This window comes from Canis aureus, chromosome 36 (assembly GCF_053574225.1).
Source record: "Canis aureus isolate CA01 chromosome 36, VMU_Caureus_v.1.0, whole genome shotgun sequence".
Taxonomy (NCBI): domain Eukaryota; kingdom Metazoa; phylum Chordata; class Mammalia; order Carnivora; family Canidae; genus Canis; species Canis aureus.
This window is the reverse complement of record NC_135646.1, coordinates 7,867,471-7,889,552: the sequence shown is the minus strand read 5'-3', so window position 1 is coordinate 7,889,552 and position 22,082 is coordinate 7,867,471. Positions and strand designations below refer to the sequence as shown.

The following is a 22,082-nucleotide window of genomic DNA, read 5'->3' as shown; positions in this document are numbered from 1 at the left end:
TTTATGACGATTATTCTGAACTCTAACTCTGACATCCTACTTATATCTATGTTGATTAGGTCCCTGGCAGTCAGTACTCCCTCTTGTTCTCTTTTTTTAGGTGAGTTTTTCCATTTTGTCATTCTTTTTTTTTTTAATTTATTTTTTATTGGTGTTCAATTTACTAACATACAGAATAACCCCCAGTGCCCGTCACCCATTCACTCCCACCCCCCGCCCTCCTCCCCTTCTACCACCCCTAGTTCGTTTCCCAGAGTTAGCAGTCTTTACGTTCTGTCTCCCTTTCCGATATTTCCCACACATTTCTTCTCCCTTCCCTTATATTCCCTTTCACTATTATTTATATTCCCCAAATGAATAAGAACATATAATGTTTGTCCTTCTCCGATTGACTTACTTCACTCAGCCCATTTTGTCATTCTTGTAGAAACCAGTTGCTTTTCTATTTGTAGAACTGCAGCAGTTCTCTTTTAGATCTCCAGCTGAGTTCACAGGTGTTCAGGACGATTTGATAGTTATCTAGCTGAATTCCTGGGACCAGACAAAATGAACTCCTCTGCCATCTTGGACTCCTCCCACATGTGATCTTTTGATATTGTATAATGGATTGTGTGTCAACATCTAGAAGATTTCCATAACTTGGTGGACCAGTGTTTCCCAAAAAAAGAGCAATAACTGATGTCACAAAATCATCTGTGGGTGAGAGATCTAATCAAAGTGCAAAGAAAGCCCAATGGATTTTAATGTAACTGATTACAAAAGGTTCACTGACATGGTTTGATATCCCCCTACATTGCAACCTTATCTTTAAGAAACAGCCACTTGGGATCCCTGGGTGGCGCAGCGGTTTGGCGCCTGCCTTTGGCCCAGGGCGCAATCCTGGAGACCCGGGATCGAATCCCACGTCGGGCTCCTGGTGCATGGAGCCTGCTTCTCCCTCTGCCTGTGTCTCTGCCTCTCTCTCTCTGTGTGACTATCATAAATAAATAAAAATTTTAAAAAAAATAACAAAACACACATAAAAAAAAAAAAGAAACAGCCACTTGTCAAACATCAAAGAATATCCACAATCATCTAAAAAGATTGCTAAAACACTCCTCCCTTTTCCAATTGTACATGTACATGAAGCTGGATTTTCTTCATATGCTTTAAACAGAACAACATATAGCAATATATGGAATGCAGACTCAGATGTGCGAGTCCAGTTGTATTCTGTTAAGCCATACATTAAAGTGACTTAAAAAGTGTAAAGCAAATGCAAAAAAAAAAATGGCTTTCTTTTGCTTTTCAAAATACAGCCATTTTTAATTAAAAATATTTATTCTTTAAAAAATATTTAGGGATGCCCATGTGGCTCAGCAGTTGAGTGTCTGCGTTCAGCCCAGGGTGTGATCCTGGGGTCCTGGGATCAAGTCCTACATTGGGCTCCCTGCATGGAGCCTGCTTCTCTCTCTGCCTGTGTCTCTGGCTCTCTCTCTGTGTCTCTCATGAATAAATAAATAAAATCTTCAAAAAAATTTTTAAATAAATAAATCTTAAAAAATAAAAAAACAGGGGCTGCCTGGGTGATTCAGTGGTTGACTGTCTGCCTTTGGCTCACTTGGACAGTCCCACATCAGCCTCCCCATGGGGAGCCTGCTTTTCCCTCTGCCTATGTGTCTACCTCTATCTCTGTGTCTCTCATGAATAAATGAATAAAGTATTTTTTAAAATTAAAAAAATAAAAAATATTTATTTTAACATGTAATGCCTTTATTACTATTATCTTAAATGAACAGATAAATATTTCTTACTTCTCAGTTTTGATTTCTATACAGTAGAGACAATATAGTTCATGTAAACAAAAGGAGTGTTCTGTCCAAAATAAAAATTTGATCATATCATCCCCTTGATTAAAATCCTTTAAAACCCTTCTCGGTTTTCAGAATAGAAATCTAAGCATCTTGCTTAAAATGGCCCATCAAATGTCTGATTTAACTATATCTTCTAAAAACGTATTTTGCAGAACTATTTTACTTCAGGAATTCTAGAAGTTACCCCTCACACAAGAGTGCATATCTGTGTTCAAGGATGTTCACTGCAGATATACTACAATATTGAAAATATGGAATCTAAATGTGCAACAATGGAGCCTAATTAAACATAACATGGTATATCCGTAGCAAGTTGCAGAAAAGTACATACAGTAGAATCCCATTTTGTAACAAAGTCAATAAACACAGGTATTTTGGGGTATGCATAGCAAGTTTATGGAAAGAAATATATCAAAATAACAATGAAAGCTCATTTAGAAATTAGAAAACATTTTAAGAGTTTTATGGTTTTGCTTTTACATTTAGCACGTTAATATATTTGAAAATTGTTTTGTATGTGATATGAGACAGGAGGCCTAATTTATTTCTAATTAAACAGCCAATTGCCGTAAGTCTTATGCTATCCTATCTTCACAGATTTGAAATGCTACTTTTGCTGTATAAACTCCTCATATATACATGGTACTGATATAGGAGTGCATTCTCTTCCACTAAAATCTATTCTAGTGCCAGCACCAGATATCCTAAATAAGTACAGCATTATAATATGTTCTAATATTGCAAAGGTCAAATCCCCCCATTATTCTTTTTCAAAACATTTTTTTGGTGTTTTTGCATTAATATTTTTCTAGACCAACTTTAGAATCTGTGTGTTTAATTCCAGTACAATATTAAATGTGTGCATTAATTTAGAGAAACTTGATTTTATTTATTTTTATTTTTTATTATTTTTTAATTGAAGCACAGTTGACACACGATGTTACGTTAGTTTCAGGTGTACAACATAGTTTTTCATAACTCTGTGATGCTACCCTCAGCACAAGGGTAGCTACCCTCCGTCACCAAAGGGAAACTTGATTTTAATAAAATTGATTCTCTCCATTGAGGAATATGACATGTCTCTCTATGTATTCTTGTTTTCCTGTTCTTCAGGAATAAATTTCATGTCAGTGAGAGCTAAGCTTATGTCAAGTATTTCCATTTTTATTATTGTTGTAGAAAAGATAGCCTTTTTTTCATTGTATTTTAAGACTAATATTGCTGGCCTTTAAGAAAACTTCTGATTTCTACATACTTAAATCTGGCCACCTTACAGAAATCGAGTATGGAACTCCACCCTAGCCATAATCACCTGATTTGGTTTAGGGTCCTGTGTACCAACAAAGGCCATGTGATTAAATAACACTACTGAAAAGTGCAATGAAACAATAAAACCATGCTGTTCTTGATTCACACTGCAGTCAATCCCGGATAAAGACTGCTGTGAGTGTGCAAGTCACAGAGCCAGAAAGTGCAGGGAAAATGGGCTGGTGGCAATGGGAGCACTCATCTCCATCAGCCAACCAGACTGTGTGAAAAGGACACCAAGTGTTACAATTTTCCAAAGTATAAAAGAAAGCAATTGGAATCGATGTTAGAAATATACATTACCTCCTCAGGCACTCCAATTCGCTTAGCTGGGATTTTCTCAAAGTACCCTGCAAACGTGTTTTCTGCCAAAGGACCATAGTTGTCAACAGCACTCGGGGAATAAATGGTTCCCTATGTTTGAGAATAAAACAAGAACAGAATAAAGTACATAAAACTAAATTTTATTTTTTTAAGATTTTATTTATTCATAAGAGACACAGAGATAGAGGAAGAGACACAGGCAGAGGGATAAGCAGTCTCCCCCCAGGGAGCACAATGTGGAACTTGATCCCAGGACCCCAGGATCACGACCTGAGCCTAAGGTGGATGCTCAACCACTGAGCCACCCAGGTGGTGCCCCCATAAAACTAAATTTTAAAGTCACAAAGACATCAAGGAGGTCATTGACCAATGCCAGAAAGTAAGTGGCTTAAGTTTAATAGAAAAATCAACATTTCTAATATTAATTTTTCTCAGTATCATCGAAGTACCATTAACCATAATTATAAATGGAATATCTGATGAACTCATTTTGTGACTTCCTCTCCCTTAATGACCAGCCAAGCCCTAGATTTTTCCTGAAAAGACAGGTTTTCTAAAAACATAATTAAATGAATAGATCAGAGAGGCACTTCTCTGGGGATAGGGAGATAGGGAACTTCCACCAGGCTTCTCTGTTTTATAATAGAAGCCTGGGCTATTGTTATGGGAGACTTAGAAAAGTCAATGTTTTCATGGGTTTTTCACTATGGTGAAATCACAGAGAAAACATCTGAATCCAATATAAAGGAATTAAAATTTTAATTTTGGGGGAATTCTTTTATTTAGCTTTTACTAGTTTTCTAGGGTTTATAAAGTCAAGAAAATTACTCACAACTGTGTAACACATGATAAAGCTATTTGTTACTGACTCATAAGTACAGCAGAGGTTATGGGGAGGAAGAGAGTGAACAAAAGGAATGAAAGGAAGATGGGAGAATTTGGTGGCATGAATTATTCCAAATGATAATGGGTAATATACTGGTTTCCAATCAAACAATTTGGAACCTTCTATTTAAAGAGTATGAGGGGTGCCCAGGTGGTTCAGTCAGTTAAGCATCTGACTTTTGATTTCAGCTCAGGTCATGATCTCAGGGGGTGAGATTGAGCCCCACATAAGGGTCTACACTCAGCAGGGAGTCTGCTTGTCCCTCTCCCTCGGTCTTTCCCCATCCCTTCTTCTCCCTCTGCCCCTCCCACCCCTCAAAATAAAATAAAATAAAGAGGGTGAAATCTTCTAGAAATATTAAGGTTTAGACAAAATGCCTCTAGAGAACAAATGTGATTTTAGTAACACTAACATACCATTAAACGTTTTCAAGAAATGCACTTTTGGGGGCCAGTATTCCAAGATATCAACACAAAGAATGGAACTGTAATGATTTTTTTTTCCTAGAAATACATGAGTGTAGTGTGGGTAAGGTCAGGTCAGCTGTGAGGTACTGAAGGGAAATGAAGTTTCTGGTGGCAAGTCTGCAATCTGTTAGAGATGAGATTTCTCCAGTGACTTGCTTAGTTCTCACCGAGTAGCATGGGTAACAATATCTGCAGATACTATATAGAGAGACCTGTAGATAATACCCACAGATGTTATTATAGTTTCAGATACAGGGATGATTACTATCTTAGCAATAACCAAAAAACATCACAGAGAAGTGGATACGAGCTGAGTTTTGCAGGATGAATGAGATGTTTCACGTGACCTTTCTCCTGGAGTACATGGCCAATATGCAATACCCAAGGAGGCTTAAGCTATATGTTGTCTCACAAAAAATGAAATTGAACATATCATGATTTGAACGTATTATGATTTTTTCCTCTACAATTTACAGTATGTCGCCGAGACATTTTCTCTTGACTTCTAATCGATCTTTAACTTGAACTAGACTTTGGTTTTTTTCTCTCTCTCCTAATGAAGCACTAAGGATATACTGAGAAATAACAAAATAATCTGGCAAAATTCGTTCTTTAAAACAGTGGTTCTCAATCTTCACTGTACATTTAAATTTCCTAGGTGGCTTTTAAAAATACCAATGCCTAGGGACACCTGGGTGCCTCAGCGGTTGAGTGTCTGCCTTTGGCTCTGGGCATGATCCTGGGGTTCCGGGATCAAGTCCCACATCAGGCTCCTTGCAAGGAACCTGCTTCTTTCTCTGCCTGTGTCTCTGCCTCTCTCTGTGTGTCTCTCATGAATGAATGAATGAATAAATAAATAAATAAATAAATAATCTTTTAAAAAAATAAAAAATACTAAAAAATAAAAATACCAATGCCTAGATTCCATAGTTTGGAGTCAGGCTTACATATCAATATTTTTTAAGCATTTCATAGATAATTCTAATATATTGACAAGATCTAGAATCATTGGCTTAGTGCTCACTTCAGCAGCACATATACTAAAAAAAAAAAAAAAAAAAGAATCATCGGCTAAATGTAAACTTGACAGTCTGGTTGTAAATCACAGAAATCACAGAATACCTCTTTCCAATTTTATCTATTTTTATTTTATTTTATTTTATTTTTTTAATTTTTTTAAAGATTTTATTTATTTATTCATGAGCAACAGAGAGAGAGAGACAGAGAGAGAGGCAGAGACACAGGCAGAGGGAGAAGCAGGCTCCCTGCTGGGATCTCCAGGTTCACGCCCCGGGCTGCAGGCGGCGCCAAACCGCTGCGCCACCGGGGCTGCCCTAATTTTATCTATTTTTAAAAGCCAATCTTTTCTATTATACACGTGTATTAACAAATACCTCCATTGACAACACAAAGGGAATCCTCAGAAGAGCACAATTTGTCAACGGCTTTTGTATGGAAGTTTACCTACAGGGGCAACACAGTTGATCCTTATTCCACTGCTGGCCCATTCCACAGCTAAGGATTTGGTGAGGTTGTAAACCCCTGCTCTGGCAGCTCCACTATGCCTTAAAAGACAAAACATAAAATTACAATTGGCTTCCATCAAATGTTTTTCTCGTTAACTAAATGAACAGGTTTGTCAGTGACCTACCAGAGCCCCACCAATATATTTTTGTTGAGTCTGTCTTTTGGACTCTTGAACAATGGGAAAGAAGTGGACGCTTCGATGCTAAAGCCAAAACACAGCTATCTGACAGTTGAACAAATCTTACATTACAGGCACACATAAGATCCTCCAAAATACCATGACCATAAGAAATATTCCAAAAACCTTTTTATGATGTAGAGAAACTATCAAATTGGTAATCTTGAGGGTTACAAGTGTGGTTATTTTTAAAATGATTTATTTAGACGATAGGGATAAATTTATATATGAGGCTAAAAACAGTATTGATAGAATTTCTAGACACCCTAACATTTAATTAAATTTTAACATACTTCCAGATAGGAAGTTCAAAATATTTAAGTTTTCATCTCTATGGGGTCTTATGCATAAGGTACAGATACACTGTGGCTTAGAACTTATTACGAGGTCCTTAGAAGCAAGTATGTGAGATCTGGGGATGTATCCATTTCTCACTAGAGAAGACTTAGAGAGCCCAACCTTCCTGAAGAAACCCATCACTGTCCCAGTGTTGGCTGCAACAATCCTCGTGGGACTCCAGGCAGAAGCCAATTACTTTGTCAGAATTCTCCAAGCAATCCCACCACCATCAGATGTGGCCACAACTTCTGTTGCTATTGCCATTAAGCAGTCCTGGGTCAATCTACAGGATATGCTCCCTTGCCCTGCCTACCGCCACCAATACTAAGAGGGGCCCTAACCAACACTCAGCTGGGAAGAATAACTGAAATTGCCAGGCTTCTCCATAATACCAGGAGCAAGAGGCAGGGGCAGGACCAGACATGCTTATGTAGAAGTACAATCAAGTCCTGACCCTTTTCTGGGAGGAAGACCTAGAGTCGTTTGTCCCTTGCACTCAGGCCCCTGATCACCAGGGCCACCACATGAAGTCCTGCCTCTCATCATAGGAAAAGGCTAAACAGTCACATGAGGCTGAAGAAGCAAGTGGCAGATGTTCCGAAACTGGTAGCTGCCCAAGAGAGAAAGCCACTAGAACTGAGAGACAGAGCTGGAAAACCAGAGACTGGAATTATTGAATTTCAGCATCTGAATTAGTTTGTAGCACATGAGCAAGAGGCAGTTGAAGGGCAACAGAATAAGCCTCTCCAAAATATGACAGGAGCTCAGGACATGCCACTCAAAATATGCTGCTTTGATCAATTATGTTGACTGTAGGCATTTGAAAAACAGCAAATGCAGGGAGACACTTTCTCTGAACTCCCCTTATCTGCCTAAAGATAGACTGGGTTCCTTCAAAAGCAACTTAGTTGCCATAAATCCCCTCCCCAAGAGTTTCATCAACCAGGGAAGATGGTCTGTGGTCACAGGTATAAAGACTAGCAGTTGACTCCACACCCACACACAGTCTGTCACAAATTACCAGACTTCCCATCTATTCTTCCAAGGGCCCAGGCATCTTTCTTAAAAATTACTTTCTTTTTCTCTACAAGGCCCCCATTTCCCATTCCCTTTCCTTCTAAGATAATGGTTCAGTCTGTAGTCCAAGCTACTCAGGGAGGCTACTTGTTTTCCCCTGGGTATCTCCCATCACAGATACATGATGTGTGTGTGCGTGTGTGTGTGTGTATGATCAAAGTTGTTTTTGTCTTGTTAATTTGTTTTTTATTACAGGGGTCTCAATAAGAACTCAGAATGGTAGAGGGGTAATTCCTTTTCTTCCCCTACACAGTGTTCGCAAGCTTCACAGCTTCACAGATGAAGAGAAGGCACTCAGTAGAAACTGAACACAAACATAACAGTATTTTCAGACTATGTTTCCATACTCAAAGATCTACTAGAGAAGGTAGCAGAGAAGGGGGTGATGTCGGAAGTGAAATGACTGATGATGTCAAAAGCATGTGCAACAGGTGTGAAAACCTGAGGCCCCCCACTCTATACCCGTTCCAGTTAAGGAAAGAAGGATGCAGTCTTCCTCCATGGTATTCAGTTCTGCAGAGTTATACTGAGAACTCGAAGAAGTTACTCTGGATCCCAAAACAGCACATCCTAATCTACTTATCTCTGGGGATAAAACAAACAAACAAACAAACCAGCAAAACCAAAAAACCCAAAGAACAAAACAACAACAACAAAAACCTATGACATTTGTGAAGAAAAAAGTGAAGAGTTCATTCAAATCCAGAGAGACTTACAGCTGATCCAGTACTGTGTTCTGAAGGACTTGATACTGGTGGCATCCCTGGGAGGTCCAGGTGGATGAGAAGCCTGAATGGACCATGGGGGTTTTGTAAAGACTCCCTTTCCAGGAAGGGAGAGTGGTCCCTATCAGGACAAATTCAGCTTGGCAGTGACATGTCATATGAAGTGCTGCTGGCCCAGTCACTCTTCTTCTAAAGGAAAAGCCCAGAGGGACTGACATTTATTTGAACTATGAGTTGAGTGAGATTATATGTTACCATTTCCACGACAGGTCTCACATCCATTCTTTCAATGACCAATTTTCTGAAGTATGAAGGTCTTATTTCTGTATCAGATATGATTTAAAACCTCTTACAATCTGTGTGGGAACATATTATAAGTGATAAACTGTCTTGAAGTCTGTCACACTGCTTCATTTTCTTCCTCTAATTTATAAATAGGAGGGAGAGGGATGTACAACTCTCAGTGAATATAGCACTAACGAATGTTTTCAACGCTTCTACAACTTAAACACATAAAACCATACAGTATACGCTCTTTTTCATCTGGCTTCTTTCACTCAGAATAATTATTTTGAGATCCATCTAGGTTGTTGCATGAGTTAATAGCTCATTCCCTCTTACTGCCAAGTGTAGTCTGTTATGTAGACATACTACAGAGCTTAGTCATGCGCCGAGTGATGGGCGTTTGGTTTACACACTCTCTGTCCATGGGAGATGTGAGTTGCTTTTTTTTTGGCTTATCTTTTGCCCTTGTAATTATTGACAATGACCCAAAAGATCAACAGCAGGCTAAACTCCCCTGTGTCAATGTAATGGAAAATAAGACCAGCCTCAGACAACATTAAGAAAAATATGCCAGGACAGCAATACGATTCAAACACATACAGAAGACATCCAGATAGCTTTTCAACAAATCAAAAGATGCTCCATGAGAATCCCATTTCTTGCCCATCAGAGTTGTCTAGAAGTTGATGACACACACTTTGGGTCAGGCTGTGGGGAACACACACACTCATACTGTGCTGGTGGGGGAGCAAGATGGAAAGAAATTTGGAAATACCTAAAAGTATGCATTTATCTTTCACCTGCACCCAGCAATCCAACTTCCAGGATGTACCCTGAAGATATAACTCCACCAATATGAAACAAATATGTACAGTGTTATTCACTGCAGAATTACTCGTAATGCAAAATGTAGAAACAATACAAGATTTCTATTAAGTTTGAGATCTTACATGCCATTTGAAAAGAAAAATTTGAAAAGAAATCCGTAGACCTGTAATAGTGGTATACCAAAAAATTTAATAATAATAATAATGATAATAATAAATACAGAGAGAAAGGGAGAAGGGCTGTTGCAGAAAAGTCTCTTTTATAAAAGAATATCAGCTAATAAATATAGAAATAATCATGACATCAGAAAAATCAACATTTTCTCACCCCTAATGTAAGTGATTCAGGTAAGAATCAACAATGGTTGCAAAAATCATGATGGCAAACAGAATATTCATCACCCTGTAGATCATGGATTATACACTACTAATAAAGAAATTCAGGTCACTGTCTTACTTGGTTACACAAGTTATTTCTGGGATAAGAAGGTAGAGTATTCAACTTTGTATCTTACACAGTTTTATATATATATAAAAACTAGCATGCTTTGATTTTATAATACTAAAATAGGCCTATTTCATAAAAAGAAATATTCTATGTTGGAAAATAAAAAAAATCCTTAATTAAAAAAATGGAAGGAATCAGAATTTACTAAAGATATGAAAGAAATCAGCAAAACGATTTATTTGTAAACCAGACTTTTTAACTACTAAACGTGTGGTTTTCAAGTAGCTTCCTGGCACACTGTTTTTCTCTGTGGTCTAGGTGGATGCCCTTTTAGGTTATTATGAAAGAATCGACTGAGCCACTAGGCTAATTAGTTCACTGATTGACTTTTTTTTTTCTTTTTTAATCCATTTCCAAATTCCACATCAGAATAAGAGTCAAATATGTCAAATTCCATTATGGAGTAACAATTTAGCAGTTTTGTCTAAAACTGAATAGGTATATTCACAGTATTCAAATCTAAATCAATCTAAATTAGTTTCATTTCCACACATTAACAAAAAAGATATCTCCAGGCAATGATGACCAGTTTAGTGACATCTGGATTAGGATTACTGGATAAAATATAGGACATTCCATTAAATTTGAATTTCAAATGAAAATTAAAAAAAAATTTTAACATAAGTATGCCCCATGTAATATTTGGGGCAGACTTAAAATAAAAAATTTAATGGGGTGTCCTGATTTTCTTTTCATGGTAAACCTGGGAAGTCTAATAAGGATGGGAATACCTTGGAAGTATATTTTTAAAGTTCAAATAAAGGGCAATGCTAAGTATTAAGATCAAAACTCATTAAAGAATTAAGGATTGTGACTTAAGAAATTTTCTCCACTCTCCTCCTCCTCATTCACAGGACAAAACCCAAAGACATAGGAAAAAATAAATATACATTAAGTATGCTTACGTAAATCCTGGATATCCATTTCTAGTAAGGATAATAATATTGACAATAGATCCTCCATGCTCTTTCATCCAGGAATTGTAAACTGCAGGAAACAGAACAATGACAATCACATGAAATAGTGTTCTGACTCTTTTCTCATCCACTATCCCAGCACATTGCTTGTTATTTTAATATTTTTAATTTAAATTTCCTTTAAAAAAAAGGATTTTATTTATTTATTCATGAGGGGGAGAGAGAGAGAGAGAGAGAGAGAGGCAGAGACACAGGCAGAGGGAAAAGCAGGCTCCAGGCTGGGAGCCCAAAGCAGGACTTACCCAGGACCTCAGGATCACGCCCTGGGCCAAAGACAGACACTCAACCACTGAGCCACCCAGGTGCCCCTACATTTCCTTTTTTTTTTATAAAAAGCCCGATTGAAAATAATTTACATATCACAAAATTCATTCATTTTATGTGTATAATTTAATAACTTTTAATAGAGTCATGCAACCACCATTACAATCCAGTTTTAGAACATTTCCATTACCCCCAAAAAGTTCCTTTGTGTCTATCTGCAGCCCAAGCCATCCCTAAGCAAACCTTCATATACCTTCTGTTTACATAAATTTGGCTTTTCTGGACATTTCATATAAATGAAATCACACAATATGTGGTCTTCTGTGTCTGGTTTCTTTCAATTAATGTTTGTGAAAAAATTTTAAAAAAGAATAATGTTTGTGAAGTTCATCCATGTGGTAACATGTATCCATAGTTAACTTTTTATTGTAAATAGTATTCCAGTGAATACATATGCCATATTTCATTTATCCACTCCTCAGCTGATGAACATTTGGTTTCCACTGTTGGGTGTTTATGAATATAAATCTTTGAGAGGACATGTTTTTATTGCTCTTTGGTAGACACTTAAGGGTGGAACCGCTAGGACATATGGTAACTGTATGTTTGACTTTTAAGAAACTGCTGAACTATTTTTTGGTGTTTCTACTATTTTCTATTCCTACCAGAAATGCAAGAAGGTTCCAGGTTCTCCATACTATTATTGTCTGACTTCTTGATTATAGTCACTCTAATGGCTTGAAGTGATATTTCACTGAGACTTTTTCTTAAAAGATTTTATTTGAGAGAGACAGAGAGAGAGAGAGAGAGCCATGTGTGCAAGAGCAAGAGGGGTACAGGGAGAGGGAGAAGCACGCTCCCCGCTGAGCAGGGAGCCCTACACCGGGCTCAATCCCAAGACCCAGGGATCATGACCTGAGCTAGAGGTAGACACTTAACTGACTGAGCCATCCAGGCACCCCCCACTGAGGTTTTGATTTGCATTTCCCTCATGACTAACAGTGTTGAGAATCTTCTGATGTACTTATTAGCCATTCATATATATTCTTTGGTAAAATATCTATTCAGGGACCCCTGGGTTGCTCAGCGGTTGAGCGTCTACCTTTGGCTCAGGGCATGATCTTGTGGTCCTGGGATCAAGTCCCACATCAGGCTCCCTGCATGAAGCCTGCTTCTCCTCTCACTGCCTATGTCTCTGCCCCTCTCTCTCTCTCTCTCTCTCTTTGTCTCTCATGAATAAATAAAATTTAAAAAAAATCCAAATCTTTTGCCCATTTCTTAATTGATTTGTTTTCTTAATATTGAATTCTAAAAGTTCTTTTTATACTCTGGATTTGAGTCCTTTATCAGATATGTGATTTGGGAATCTTTTCTCCCAGTCTATGGCTTATCTTTTCATTTTCTTAGTGTTGTCTTTTGAAGCACAAACATATTTAATTTTGATTGATTAAGTCCAATTTATCAATTTGTTTTACTCTGGTATTTTGTGGTGTATCTCAGGACTCTTTGCCTGAGACAAGGTAGTAAAGATTTTGTCCTTTGTTTGCTTCTAAAAATTATACAATTTTACTTTTTACATTTAGGTCCATGGTCCATTTTGTATTTTTGGCTAACTTTTATTTATGGTGTGAGGTAAGGGTCTTTTTGCATGTGGACAGCCAATGTCCCAGAACCATCTGCTGAAAACACTATCACTTCCCCATAGAATTGGCCTGGTCCCTTTGGCAAAAATCATAAATAAAAGAGTTTGACTTTTATTTCTGGACTGACAAATTTGTGCCAATGATCTATACATCCACCCATACTATACAGTACCATACTGTCTTGAAGTCAAGAAGTATTAAGTCCTCCAACTTTCCTCTTTTGCAAAACTGTTTTGGCTATTGTGAGTCCATTGCACTTGCACATATATTTGGGATCTGCTTGTCAATTTCTGCAAAAGTAATAGGAACTACACTGAACCTACAGATCAATTTGGAAAGAACTACCATCTTAACCATATCAAGCCTTCCAATTCATAAATATCAAACGTGTTTCTATTCATTTCAATCTTTCATTTCTGTCAGCAATGTCTTGTAGTTCAGATATGGGTCTTATCCTTCTGTTAACTTAATTCTTTAGGTATTTTCTTTTCTTTTCTTTTTCTTTGGGGAGAGAGAGTGGGAGTGGGAGGGAGAGGGGGAGAGAGAGAATCTTAAGCAGGCTCCATGCCCAGCACAGAGCCCCACACCCACACAAGACTCGATGTCACGACCCTGAGCTCATGACCTGAGCTGAAATCGAGAGTCGGATGCTTAACTGACTGAGTTACCCAGGCATCCCTCATTCTTTAAGTATTTTATCCTTTTTCAAATAGGATACTTGATATTTAGTCATCAACTCTATTCATACAAATCAAGGCAATGCCAGATATGTACCCTCAAGACTCACTTCAACAGAAATCTAATTTTTAGAATATAAAGGCCAGAGAACAATGTAAGACCCATTCCTATTAAAGGCTTGGGCAAAAATAAGAATGCTTTCCTATTATTACTTATTCCTTTCCAGTGAATTCTTACCAATACATAATATATGACCAAAAAAAAGGAGGTAAAGCCACTAGAAAAGAAGACATAAAGTATAGTATTTCTGAACTCTATGAGAATTCTTTCTTATTATCTTCACATTGTTGAAACGGGGATATATCTCATAGTTGGTGGCTTCTTAAGATTCAAATGTACGTTCTTAGGGATATACTGTACTTTCTTAGGGTTATATAAAATGATCGTGCACTTTACAATTGACTGTATCTTTGACAATGAAACACAGCATTTATTTTTGGACAACATGGTTGTGTTGCCCAAACACTCAAAAGACTAATTTTAAAAACTATTAGATAAAACCACAAATTACTAGACATAGCTACAAGACCAACTTGAGAAAATAATTCTTCCAGAAACCAACAGTAATCCAGTTGAAAAATAATTGGGGGAAAAAGCCCATTCAAGGGGCACGTAGGTGGCTCAGTAGTTGAGTGTCTGCCTTCAGTTCAGGTTGTGACCCTGGGGTCCTGGGATCAAGTCCCTCATCGAGCTCCCCACAGGGAGCCGGCTTCTCCATCTGCCTGTGTCTCCGCCTCTCTCTGTGTTTCTTATGAATAAATAATTAAAAAAAAAAAAAGCCCACTCAAAAGTGCAGAAGTTATCAAAAATATCTGATGTAGGGGATCCCTGGGTGGCGCAGCTGTTTGGCGCCTGCTTTTGGCCCAGGGCGCGATCCTGGAGACCCGGGATCGAGTCCCACATCGGGCTCCCGGTGCATGGGGCCTGCTTCTCCCTCTGCCTGTGTCTCTGCCTCTTTCTCTCTCTCTCTCTGTGACTATCATAAATAAATAAAAATCAAAAAAAAATATCTGATGTAACCTTAATAAAAAAAAAAATACAAGAGAGGCACCTGGGTGATTCAGTGGGTTAAGCATCTGACCCTTGATTTTTGGCTTGGGTCAATGAGCTCAGGATCATGAGTCCAAGACCTGTGTTGGGCTCTATGCACAGCATGAAGCCTACTTAAAAAAATAAAATAAAAAGAGATTTAAATGTGATGCAAACATAAACCTTTGCCAAAAATTATAAAATAAGAATCCATTAATAGAAAGATGTGCCATGATGGAGAGATGGCATTTCAACACATTAACTTTTTTCAAATTGTTGATAGGTTGAACACAATCCAATCAAATTCCCCACCAGGATTTTTGAGGAAAAAACCTTAATATAAATTCATCTGGAAGAAGAAAAAGTCATGAATAGCCAAGAATAGTTTGGAAATTAAAATAAATAAAGTACTATGTGCCATATCAATTATCTAAAAACTTACTTAAAAAAAAAAAGAAAAGGGAATAAGTTTATTTAAATTACTCTACACAGACTTTCTGGCTTCTGGTTAAAAAGCACTATATGTCAGAACTCTGAAATGAACTTTGTACTTTTGCCCTGACTCCTCCAGTGCTTTCATGGGAATATTTCTTCAAGATATGTGAAATAGTCATCAGATGCTGATCACAAGTCCATGTTATTACCTGTGCTTCTGGACAACTGGCTATAAATCAGTGGTTTCCATGAACCCTTTCTTGGATTTCATTAATTCACCATTGTGGCTCATAGAACTCATGAAACTAGTTTACACACTACATTACAACTTATTAGAATGGATACAGAGCGATATGAATCAACAGGCAGATGATGAAATACACAGGGCAATGTCTTGAACAAAGAAGCCGCTGTCTCTGTGGAGTCTGACTCTGGCAGAATATCACGTGAAAGTGTTCTCCTTTACCATAAAGCCCTTTTGTGGCTTTATGGAGGCTTCATTCACTGTATTGATTGATTAAATCATTGGCACTGGTGACTGATTCAACCTTCAGCCCCCTCTCCTCCTGCCAGAAATCAGGAGGCGAGACTGGAAGTTCCAACTCTAATCAAGGTTGGTTCCCACCAAAAAAAAAAAAAAAAAAAAAAAAAAAAAAGGTTGGTTCCCACCAACCAGCCTGCTGCCATCTTTAAGGGATTTCCAAAATTAACATTTAGGGGATTTCACCTCATTAACATAAACTCAGTTGTGGTGAACAGGATTTAGGAATAACAGACACCCATTTCGCCTAAGTGGCTCTGAAGTCATTTCAGGAATTATGACAAGAGATCAAATGATAACAAAAGACTGGGCAGCCCAGGTGGCTCAGCGGTTTGGCACCACCTTCAGCCCAGGGCATGATCCTGGAGACCTGGGATCGAGTCCCACATCGGGCTCCCTGCAGGGGCCTGCTTCTCCCTCTGCTTGTGTCTCTGCCTCTCTCTCTCTCTCTCTCTCTGTCTCTCATGAATAAATAAAAATCTTAAAAAAAAAAAAAAAAAAGATTCTCCCATCGCCCTTATTGCTCAGGAAATTCCAAGGGCCATGGGAACATGAATGAGGAACCGCAGACAGACTAAAATATATACTCATTACAAATCACAACACATCAGTCCCTAATGATTATGGACTTCTTATGTGAGGGAGAAACAAACTGTCTTATTTAATTTCCTGTTTTTGTGATGGTCTCGACACTGGAACAGCCAGCCACAACCAATAGGAAACTTTATACTGCTAGTGAGATAAAGTTGAAAGCTGGCAATGTCTGCAAGATTTTGACTTAGAGATATTAAGAATATAAAGCCTAATCTGTAGTGGGGTGAAGACCCTTTGGGTTGGAATTATACTTCCTCTGTGGTTTTCATCATAAAAATGTCTTCAATAGCTTGTAACAAAACCCTTGAGTTACTCCACTTCAGGAATTGGATAATTGGATATCACCACCTATGAAACAACTTTCAATCCAAAAGCTGCATGCCTGCTAATTAGTTTTAGTCGGACTCTGGCATACTCTCTGAAGATCTGACAAAGTTAATGAATATGCCCTTACAATGGATTTAAAAGATTTGTTTCTTGGGGAACCTGGGTGGCTCGGCAGTTGAGTGTCTGCCTTCAGCTCAGGACATGATCCCGGGGTCCTGGGATCGAGTCCCTCATCCCCTGGGATCGAGCTCCCTGTGAGGAGCCTGCTTCTCCCTCTGCCTATGTCTCTGCTTCTCTCTCCATGTCTCTCATGAATAAATAAATAAAATTTTAAAAAAGAAAGAAAAGAAAAAAGATTCGTTTCTTTAAAACAGAGTGTGAGAATTTTTTTAACTTCAAGAACAACTTTGTAGCTATATCTTTGTACAGATTCTTAATGATTTTCTCATGATAAAGTCCTAGAAATAAAATTATAAGATTAAAGCATATCCATATTTTACAAATACTGTCAAATTACTACCCAAAAAATGCAACAAGTTACATTCCTGTGTTGTATGTGAGTACATGAGGGCAGTAAATGCTAATGACATGGAGTTTCTGAGCCCCTGACAATTCTCTTTCAAGATTATCTATGATCTTTAAATAAAGACACCTTGACTTTTTGGGTTATTGATCATACTTGCCTGCTTTGCACATGTAGAAGGTGCCTGTCAGGTTGGTTTCAATCACAGCATGCCATCCCTTTGCATTAATGTGTTCCATAGCAGCCACGAACTGGCCTCCTCCATTGTTTACCAAAAAATTGATTTTACCATAAATCTCTAAGGTGGATCTGACCAAATTGTTCACCTAAAGAAAAATGTTAAAAGGAAACTGGTTAATAATCTAACTTGCTCCTTGGACTGATAGCTTGCTCCAGGAGAGGAAAAGAACTTGCAGTCTGTTGTAGTCAATGGTAACTCTAAATGCCACAATATCTACAGATCATAAAGCTAAGTTGGTCATTTAGATGACAAGATTTATCCAAGAGCCGGGATCACTCCTAAATCCAAGCCTACCTGTATGAGTTTGTAACCTGTAAACCTAGAATAATGAATAGTACTGAAATCAGGTTAAAATTAACATTAAGAAATGAATGAAAAGGGGCGCCTGTCTGGCTCAGTTGGTAGAACCTGTGACTCTTGATCTTGGAGTTGTGAGTTTGAGCCCCACGGTGGGTGTAGAGATGCCTGATTACTTAAAAAAAAAAAAAAACAAAAACCTTGGGATCTCTGGGTGGCCCAGTGGCTTAGCACCTGCCTTGGCCCAGGGTGTGATCCTGGAGTCCTTCCCTCCTGTGTCTGGAGCCTGCTTCTCCCTCTGCCTGTGTCTCTGCCTCTCTTTCTCTCTCTCTGTGTTTCAAATAAATAAATAAATAAATAAATAAATAAATAAATAAATAAATAAAATCTTTTTTAAAAGATTTAAATAAATAAAATCTTTAAAAAAATAAAATAAAGAAATGACTTAAAGGGCAAAAGGCACAAAAAGTAATCTCGCTGAGACCACATCCTTGCTTAGTTTCCTTATCTTGTTTCTTTCCATCTCTTCCTCTGGAGGTAATTTGCTCAATACATCATTAGCAAAAGAATCTCTTTCACAGGCTCTGCTTCCAGTCCACCTCATCTAAGACAGCTACCATAGGAACACCTGAACCACAGGGATAGGAACCACTACTGTAAATAAATTGAATGAACAAACAATATAGACATATTCACATTACCTCTTCTTCTTTGCGAATGTTGCATTTTATGGGAGTGACCTGAGCCTTGTTGGTCGGGGGTAGGCTGGCCCTCAGTTCTTCTGCAGTAGATTTTAATCGATCAAAATTACGAGATGCAATGACCACATTACATCCTGAAAAGAAAACAATCAAAGAGTAAATATACTTTCATTTTTTTTTTTTTAAGTCAATTGAATTAGGAATTCTGGGGGTAGGGCCCAGCAGTTTCAGTTAGTCCTCCAGGTGATTCTGCTATCCATTAAAATATAAGCGCTTTTGGCCTAGGAGATTTACAAGCCAGCAACAGAAGTTATTTTAATTATCCAGAGTGCATTATTCCCGGAAAGTCTTCTCCATCTTGTGTTGACTTGCATTCCTCCTTGCCAGCACATCTACTCTTCCCACACCAGCCAACTCCCAGGAATAAGTTCATATACTTCATCAGTTTCATTCTTCTGAAAAATATATTTATAAAGTAAATATGCTTTCACTGGTTGTCCAAACTAAAAAAAAAGTCCCTCCCCCTGCTCTTTCTCTCTCAAATAAATAAAATCTTTTTAAAAAGAGCTGGGGTGGGGGGCATCTGGGTGGCTCAATTGGTTCGATAAGTATCTGCCTCCTGCCTTCAGCTCAGGTCATGATCCTAGAGTCCTGGAATTGAGCCCTGCATGGGACTCCCTGCTCAGTGGGGAGTCTGCTTTTCCTTCTCCCTCTTCTCTTTCCCCTGCTCCCTTTCTATCTCTCTCTCCCTCTCTCTTACTCACTCTTTCTCTCTCAAATAAATAAATAAAATCTTTTAAAAAAATGTTTAGAAAGTGTTTCATGTGTGCCCATAAAAAAGATGAATCGAGGGATCCCTGGGTGGCTCAGCGGTTTAGCGTCTGTCTTCAGCCCAGGGCCTGATCCTGGTGACCCAGGATCGAGTCCCACGTCGGGCTTCCTGCATGGAGCTAGCTTCTCCCTCTGCCTGTGTCTCTGCCCCTTTCTCTCTCTCTCTCTCTGTGTTTCTCATGAATAATCTTTTAAAAAAAAAAAAAAAGAAAAGAAAAAGGATAAAGCTTAACAATGCAAAAAAAATTTTTTAAAGATCTTATTTATTTATTCATGAGAGACACAGAGAGAGGCAGAGACATAGGCAGAAGGAGAACCTGGCTCCAACCCAGGACCCTGGGATCACGCCCTGAGCAGAAGGCAAACACTCAACTGGTGAGCCACCTAGGTGTCCTGACAATGCAAACTTATCAATAAGAACAAAGTTCAATTATATGAAAATGCATAAAAGGTTCTGCAAAGCAGAGCCAGGATCTGACAACTGTGTTCGGAAGGTCATTCTGACCTTCACATAAAATGATCATTGATTCTGCTATTTTTACAGTTTTCCTGAAATGGGATAGAATTTGGTGTTGGGAGTGGAATGTTGGGTGATGAAGCCATGCTCAAGCCAGAATAAGAAATGTTCATTTCCATTTTTTTTTTTTTTTCAGGACTCCTGGCTGGCTCAGTTGGTAGAGTTACATGACTCTTGATCTCAGGGTTGTTAGTTGGAACACCACCATGGGTAGAGATTACTTAAAAATAAAATCTTTTTTTAAGAAGATATATTTTTTAACATACTTTTTTTTAGTTCATACTACATGCGAATCATTAGAAACACAACGGTAAGTAAAGGCGATTTATGTGTTCCTGAAAAAAATTTTTAAATGAAGACAGTTTAACCAAATCACTTACAGAAAAAGTTGTTCCTGTTAACAATGTTACAAACTGCTTTCCACTCTTTTTCTATGTATTTTTCATTAACAACCAATTTTGAATTGGAATATTTTGTTTAGAATCCTGCTTTGATTATACATTATACCTTTTCCCACCATAGTCTTCAATAGTAAGATGTTTCAATAGTAGTATTTTTCATTCTTACTGATTTAATGATTGCCTTTTAATGGATACTTGGTCATTTCCAATGTTTCACTATTCAACACTATAGCCTTTTATGCAAATCTGTGTTTGTCTCTGTTTCCTTAGAGTAAAACCCCAAGAGAAGAATTACTAGTCACAGAGCCAGAACATTAATACTTTTTTAAATCTTTTTTTTTTTCCAAATTGTCCTTTAGAAAACTTGCAATAGTTTACGGTCTTGCCTGCCTTCTCACTCTCTCAACATTTACATTTCCCCCAATGTCTTAAAAGATTGTTTGCAAAACCGTGGCATCGTATTACTGTTTTATTTTGCATTTTATTCCAATAGAGTTGATTATTTTCTCATACGCTTATGACTTATTTTTAGTGCTCCATTTGGAACACTTGGTCCATATCATTAGCCTGCATTTCTCTGTGTTAGCTCTTTTCCCTATTTATTTGTGTTAGATCTTTTCCCTATTTGTGGGAGCTCTATACATTTGTTGTACATCGTACATGTTTTTCTTCTTATGCCTTTAAACTTTATTTACATGACTTTTAAATTCAATAAGGATTTACATCTTCATAGAGGTAAACTTAGCCTATTTTCCCTTTTGCGATTTCTTGTTCAAGTGCTTACAAAGTCCCCCCTTCTCCCAAGTTAAGGTAGTAATACAAGAGAGGGGGCACCTGCATGGCTCAGCGGTTTAGCGCTGCCCTTTGGCCCAGGGCGTGACCCCGGAGTCCCTGCAGGGAGCCTCTGCCTGTGTGTCTGCCTCTCTCTGTCTCTCTGTGTCTCTCAGGAATAAATAAATAAATAAAATCTTAAAAAAAAAAGAAAAAAAAGAAAGAAAGAGGCCATGAAGATCATGTACGATAGGAGTCTCTCGGTGTTACAACCTTTCACACTTAAGGGAGTGAAATGAAGTCGTCTTGTGTCTCCTCATTAGGTAACACATGGGATGGATCCCGTGTAGACACATCTACAAATAACTCCACAGCACGTTTCCGCAGGTCTAAGGAGAACGACCTTCCCCACCTCGAGCACGATCATCTCTGATGCTATCTGTTCCCTTGACTTTACCAACAGGGGCCTCACCATTCAACGCTTCCGCACACTTTCTTGGCAACTGCCGTGGTCCCCCCGCGGTTTCGAGTTCGCGCACCTGCACAGCCTCGGGGCTCCGCAAGTCCCGGTCGCCCAGGCCCGCCTCGGAGCCCCCTGGCTCCGACCCCAGGGACCGCGGGGGCGCGACCCCGGAGGCCCTCGATCTGGGCAGCCCGACCCGCGGGGCCTGCACACGTACCCAGATGCAGGAGCTCGGTGGCGATGGCCTTCCCGATGCCCGTGGCCCCGCCGGTGACGATGGCCAGCTGGTGCAGCAGCAAGTCGGGAGCCAGGAAGCTCCTGCGCTCGACCCACGGCCTCATGTCGGCGGAGCGCCAGGCTCGCTGCAGCGCTGGGCTCCCGGGACCGCGGCCCGCGGGTGGGCGGGGCTAGAGGCCGCCGCCGCACGTGACCGCAGGCCCCGCCCCCGTCCCGCCTTGGCCCCGCCCCCGCCTTGGCCCCGCCCC

The 22,082-nt window shown here is 38.9% G+C and overlaps 1 protein-coding gene across 2 annotated transcripts in view; it reads right to left on the bottom strand.

Annotated features, from left to right (window-relative positions):
• Positions 1-22,017, bottom strand: part of PECR (peroxisomal trans-2-enoyl-CoA reductase) — a 29,407-nt gene extending 7,390 nt beyond the window's left edge. Inside the window, exons 1-7 of one of the 2 annotated variants that reach the window (XM_077885710.1) lie at positions 21,815-22,017; positions 18,615-18,748; positions 17,536-17,701; positions 11,210-11,291; positions 6,307-6,403; positions 3,465-3,575; positions 1,731-3,381 (exon numbers count right to left, since the gene is read on the bottom strand). In XM_077885710.1, the coding sequence (XP_077741836.1) occupies positions 3,310-3,381; positions 3,465-3,575; positions 6,307-6,403; positions 11,210-11,291; positions 17,536-17,701; positions 18,615-18,748; positions 21,815-21,938 (786 nt within the window). In that variant the 5' untranslated portion in view covers positions 21,939-22,017 and the 3' untranslated portion in view covers positions 1,731-3,309. Of the gene's footprint in view, positions 1-1,730; positions 3,382-3,464; positions 3,576-6,306; positions 6,404-11,209; positions 11,292-17,535; positions 17,702-18,614; positions 18,749-21,814 lie in introns of those variants that run through there. The other variant, XM_077885709.1, reaches the window with a different exon arrangement.
• Between the last annotated feature and the right edge of the window lie 65 nt (positions 22,018-22,082).